The sequence below is a fragment of the Haemorhous mexicanus genome, chromosome 2 (genome assembly GCF_027477595.1).
Source record: "Haemorhous mexicanus isolate bHaeMex1 chromosome 2, bHaeMex1.pri, whole genome shotgun sequence".
In the NCBI taxonomy this organism is placed as follows: Eukaryota; Metazoa; Chordata; class Aves; order Passeriformes; family Fringillidae; genus Haemorhous; species Haemorhous mexicanus.
Genome location: NC_082342.1, coordinates 42,606,844 through 42,612,843, shown reverse-complemented (window position 1 = coordinate 42,612,843; position 6,000 = coordinate 42,606,844). Strand labels below are relative to the sequence as shown.

The following is a 6,000-nucleotide window of genomic DNA, read 5'->3' as shown; positions in this document are numbered from 1 at the left end:
ACACCTAGGAAAGCCTGGGGCTATGTATTTTTCACTTTGTATATGCTACAACCACATATAATTTCAGGAAGTATTGGGGCATGCCTGTTTGTCTTTTACTTGGAATTAATCTTTTACACCTTTGATTCAAGGAAGCTCCTTGTCATTCTCTCTTTCAGATATCACTCAGCTGTGTCAGCCACATGGCATTAAAGATGAACACAGATAATTCTATTACTTATCCATGATGTTAATTTTATTTTACTGTTTCCTGTGTCGAAATCACAAAATGACAGAACAGCCCCTCATTAAAAAAAAAAAAAACAAAAAACAAAACAAACAAAAAAAACCCCCACCCAAATCCAAATGATAATACTTGTAAGATAATGGTAGGGGATGTGGCAAGCAAAAGTAGGTTAACAGACTGAAGGACACTTATTTTGCATCAGTTATACAACAGTCTTGTGAATTGTCCTTAATTGGTTTTGGTTATGTCAGGCCTTTATTTAATTCTCCATCACTTTTAAGCGCCCTGAGGAAACACACTTCACAGAGAGAATATTCTGACTGACTTTGAAAATGTGGTATTGTTGAGCAGAAAGACTCACTGAGCAGACAGCTAGTTTCTTTCAGCAGCAGGAGAGATGCAGGAGGTGATTAGCTTTGTTCTCATTTACAAAGCACCAGTGGGAATTTCTAAAGGGTTTCACAGGCCCTGGGGATAAGGCCAAGAACAAAACAGGGCAGTGAAAAGCAAATAGAGCACTTCATCAATAAACTACTTAGAGATGCCACATCAATAGCAAATTAGGAAGAAAGGAAGGCATTCTAATACTTCCACATAGCAATGGAGGCTTATATATTGTTTTTATTCCTACTTGACTTTTTTAAACAACTGCACCTTTATCAGACTAAGCTTAGCAGAGGGACAGAAGTAGTACCAACTCACCACAAGGCAATTTGATAAGATTTGAATGGGAGACACTGTTTTGTGCTGGTTCTACAGCGCTGACCTCTCCCAAGGGTTACTACCGCCAGGAACTCCATCCCCGGAAGGGCTGGGAAGGGAGCACACCAGTGGGAAAAGGCTACCAGGAACTGCCTGACTGCTCAGCAAAGATGCTGAAGGACCACTGCCACAGCACCCCCTGCCTGCATGTCCCCACAGAGGACACCATCTGCTCGCCGGACACAGGTGTGGATGGAAAGCTAAACAGAAGAGGCAGAGAGACAGTTTGCCATTCATACCTCGGTTTTTATTAATAAATGGTGCTTCTAAAATGTTCATTGCCCCTAACCAGAGAGGAGGAAAAAAGATGAACATTTAAAATAATTTTATAACTGGTACAAAATCAGCACAGCCTATGGATTTTTCAACTGAAATGATTTTCAATTGTAATGTCGAGCCATTTTGTTTGGATTTTAACACTGCAATAAACCACTAGCAATTAGCTTATTTTTTGAACAAGGATCTCACTGTTAACCATAAAATAGAGTTTTCATTTTAGAAAAGCCTCCAGGAACTCAATTTTCTAGGCTGAAACCTACCCTCCCCCAAAACTTATTTGCCAATTTGGTAACGTTTTGCTCAGAGGATCAAATGAAAAATACAAAAATAAACCCTGCTTCAACTAAACTGCATTTTCAAGTTTAAACCTGCTTCAAAACCATCCCACATCAACCTTGCTCAACAGCAGCTGATAGAGACTAAAGGAAAGAGCAACAGAGGCAGTTTCACAGCTGGATCATGCAGTCTCAGGTGGGGATGCTACAAGCCTGCTTCAGCATCCTGCATGACTTCTGACAGCAGGAACAAAATGGGAAACAAGAGAGAGAAACACATCAGCTAATTTACTTCTTGGAGCATGAAGTGGGATGGTATTTCGGTAACCATTCTACAGCCACAAGTATACAAATGTTTAGAAGACACAGGGTTTATCCTATTTTGAGGTAGTATTTAAACAGGAAGGTCCATCTGAACGGATGCTCCTGACATCAGGTGCTGCTTGCCAACATGCAAGTCTTTCTGGAAACCCACCAGCCTCCTAACCCAGTGGTTCATTCTTTTTGCCTCATGAGATTCTTGCCCAAACAGCTAAACATTTGAAAGACATCTGCATCACTGATATGAGAAGCTTAAGATGCAGTCCCTCAGTCTTTGTAAGCAATGCCAAGGGCTTTTCTCCCGCTCTTTGATAGCTTCAAGGAACTGGGCATACCATGGCCCTTCCTGCGGAACACTTGATACCGAACTGTGCCTGCAAAGCCTTCGGGACACAGATCGCCATGGATGCATTCGAGCTGTCCGTCGGGTGACTTCGCAGAGGATCCGTGCCAGCGGCCCGCAGCCGCGCCTGCTGTGATTGTGACCTTCCACAGCCCCTGCTGCACCCACTCCAGGGATAGACTCCGTGAGGGTTCTCCAGCAGACAGGGCAATTACAAATGTGAGCAGCACAATTGTTTTAACTGTGGGTACACAACTCAACTGGAAAGCCTAACGCAGGTGAGCTGACTTCAAGAGCGATGCCTGAGAGAGACCACTTCTTTGCCCTTAGGAACGACCACCGTGCTCCGGAGATGGAACCCGGGAGCTGACACCTTCCCTCGGTTCTCAAGAGGACACAAAGAGGCATCGCGGCCCACTCCGCACCCTGGCGACCCAAGCCCCGCGCCCACCCGCGGGCGGGCCCCGCTCCCGCAGCCCGCGGCGGCTCGGCCCCCTCAGCGCCCCGCCTCGGCCCGCCCCCCGCGCGGCACGCCGGGCCAGCATGGCCGCTTCCCGCCCCGCCGGGCGCCGGCCGCGGGGCTGAGGGACGCGGGGACACCGCCCGCCGCGGGGCCGCCCGGCATGGAGGGGAGCTCCAGCTGCGAGAGCCTGGGCGCCGGGCGGGCGGCGGCGGCGCGGCCGCCCAGCGGCGACTCCCTGTCCAGGTACCGCCCGCCGCAGAGCCATCGCCCCCGCCTGCGGGGCTCGGCGGCCGGGGAGCACCGCGGGGCGTGGGGACAGAGGGAGGGAGCGGGGAGGGGCCGTCAGGGGAAAGGAAAGCGGAGGGATGGAGCTGGTGCTGCTTGCTCCCTTCGTGGGCGGGAGCCTCCTGCGCTTCCCCGCGGTCGGGTCTCTCCTGCTGGGGTGTACCTGCGCTGGGGGTGGCTGTGGGGTGACGGAGCAGGAAGGCAGGCGTGGACTCTGCTCGGCTGCGGCACAGCTGCTCTCTCTTTCAGGCCTTTAAGCAGGGCAGGAGATGCTACCTCCACCAGGCTCTTGGTAAATCCCTGCATGGGCAGAGCAGTGCCCCTGCCCTTGGTACCTGCGGTGGAGGGATTTGGGAGATGGGCAGCACAGGTGAGCGGTGCTGGAAGGGCGGGCGCGGCACCCCCTCGGGAGCTGCCTTTCGGCACGCTGCCGGGCCCACGCCAGGCCTTGTCCTCTTCAGGAGCACATTTTCTGTGGCGTGTTGAGCCTCTGTGGTTTTGCCACCATGGTTTTTTTCTGAGAGCCTTACTTTGTGGTCTGAATGGCTTGTAGTGCCATGTGGGTAATATTCAAGGTCCTTAAGCCACGGAAGCCAAAAGGAGACTTGTATTCTTCCCACCGTCCATGAGCTACCAGTGAAATTTGAATTTAGTGACTGAAAGCACATCCTGCTTGGGCCTCGTGTTTGATGGAGAAGGTTGCAGTAGGGTAGCAAGGGCAGGCACTGAGAGACTGATAGGGTTGGTGGTGTGGGAAGCCCTGGTGTTGTGGTAGAGCCTGGGAGCAGGATATCCTGATGGCTGCTGAAAGTTGTGTTGTCCCATTCTGGCTGCCCTTGCCATGCCCAACTTGTAGGATCACTGAATAACTCAGGGTGAAGAGATCTCAGCATCCCTGACTCCAGCCTCCCACTCCCATACCAGAGACAGCTTTAAGATCAGATTTTTTACCCAATTTGGTCTTGAAAACCTACAAAGATGAAGTGCTCACAGACTGGACAGCCCACTGGTATTTCCTGTGTATTCTCCACTGGCACTGGTGGCACTGGGGCTGCTTTTTTGGTCCCCCTAAAGCAGTCTCTCCCCAGTCTTTCCACACAGGCAGGGTGCTCCAGCCCTGCTATCCCAGTAGTGCTTCCCTCTACTCCCTCTAGCTCCCTTGTGACTTTCCTGCACTGTGAGGCTAATACCTGGATGAAGTATTCCAGAAATGCTGTACTGAAAGCTGAGAAGAGGGGGATCCTTCCCTGGATCTTCTGGCTCTGCCTCTGTTCTTAGAACCCAAGATCCCGGTGGCCACTTTGTTGGCAGAAATCTCAAAACTGCCATGCTTGGCTGTTACCCAGCTGCTGGACAGGCAGCGCCCAGTTTGCACTTGGGTTTCTTCATGCTTGAGTCCTTCATGGCTCCTGACCCTCATTTCACCCTTCCTCATCAAATTCTTCTGTTCCCTGCTCTCTGTACTGGTTTCCTTGCGCAGTTCTACCAGTGCCCTGCCAGAACCTGCAGGCTTCTTTCCGCCTTACCTAACTGAGCCAGTATATTCTTCTTTTTATCTCTGCATCAGCTCAGGCAACTTGGACCCATCTGGAGGTCATTCACTGTAAGAGGCCTGTGGACACTAAAAAGAGCTTAACTCAGAAGAGCCAGTGGCTACAAGGAAGCTCCTGTTGAGCCTCTCAGCAGCATGTCCTGCACAGATGGAACCGTGGGGAAATTGAGATGATAAATCTGTTGCTGTTGAGCATGCACAAGGCTGTGTCCTCCGAGCCCTGGAAAGGCCCAGACTCTTAACAGATTTGTTGGGATGAAAAAAAGGCTTATTCAAAAGCTTTCAGAATCTCAAGTCTCTGCTTGAACATCTAGAGCCTGTAGAAGAAAGCTAGCCAGTTGGGAGGGTTTAATGTACTCCAGACAAAATATGGGTCTTTGAAATAGATTAATGTTTTTCATCAGTAATTATTAATAAAAATACCCTAAGCTTGAGTTGGTGTGTGCTGTGAAACTTTTTAGTTGAAATGGTTCAAGGTTAGGGCAAAATTGCAAGAAAATAAAACTAAGGTCTTGTAATGAGAGATGGCTGGTGACCTTCAGAATGTTTATTATCAGCTTCCCTTGCCAATTCAGTGATGCATATGCACAAATAAATGTTTGTCTATGAATTGGACAGTAGACTGATTATCATCAGGCTTTTTTTTTCTTTAAAGCTGTATTGCAATTTGATTTTGTACATCAGAATAATTCTCTGAAGGTAATTGGACTATTTGTATGCATTGAAATATTTTAATCTCTGTGATTGTGATCTAACAGCTAGACTGGCTTCAAATTGTAACCTATGACACATTTTCACCAAATGATTTTGTTTAAAAAGAAGTTAACTTTGGGGGTGATGTGAGGAACACAATGAATCATGAGGATGCTGTCATCAGTTTTGATAATTCATTTTATTTAAAAGGAACAAAAATGAAAATATGACTCAAAGGTCACTCATCCCAGAATCACCATTACCTAGCCATGTGAAGCCTTATTGAGTTGTAGTTACTGAATTGTTTTATGCAAGATTTAGAAGACTTGGAAAGATGTTAATATGAAATACATACAGCAGTGCATTCTTTAGATTTTCTCAGCTCCTGGTTGGAAGTGTTATTATTATTTCTAGAGTTACTTAAGATCTAGCTCCTCAAGGAGACATGCTTGATAGAGTTTACTTATACATAAGGCTGCTCACATTTGAATAAGTGTCTTGAAGAACATTATAGGTTTGTCTTTTAATAAAGCATGTGAGATATGGCAATAAGGAATTTGACAGTGAAAGTTGCTTTGATATTTTAGTAGACCCTAGTAATGTGCACTACCTGTGGTCCTTGAGGAAGATGCAGGAATAATTAAACAAATGTTACCTACTTTCTGTCCCAACTAGAAAAACATTTGAAAAACTAATGAGACTTACAGTGTAGTTGCTTGTACAGGGTAAAAAATTGCCAACTCTCTGTGAAAATACCGAGTTAGTTTCAGATGAGCAGGTCACAGCTAATCAGCTGCCCTC

General features: G+C 47.5%; 1 protein-coding gene across 1 annotated transcript in view; it reads left to right on the top strand.

The window, feature by feature from the left end:
• Window positions 1-2,739: 2,739 nt before the first annotated feature.
• MTMR2 (myotubularin related protein 2) overlaps window positions 2,740-6,000 on the top strand; it is a 62,889-nt gene continuing 59,628 nt past the window's right edge. The window contains exon 1 of the mRNA XM_059838589.1: window positions 2,740-2,912. Within this exon, the coding sequence (XP_059694572.1) occupies window positions 2,830-2,912 (83 nt within the window). The 5' untranslated portion in view covers window positions 2,740-2,829. The remainder of the gene's footprint in view (window positions 2,913-6,000) is intronic.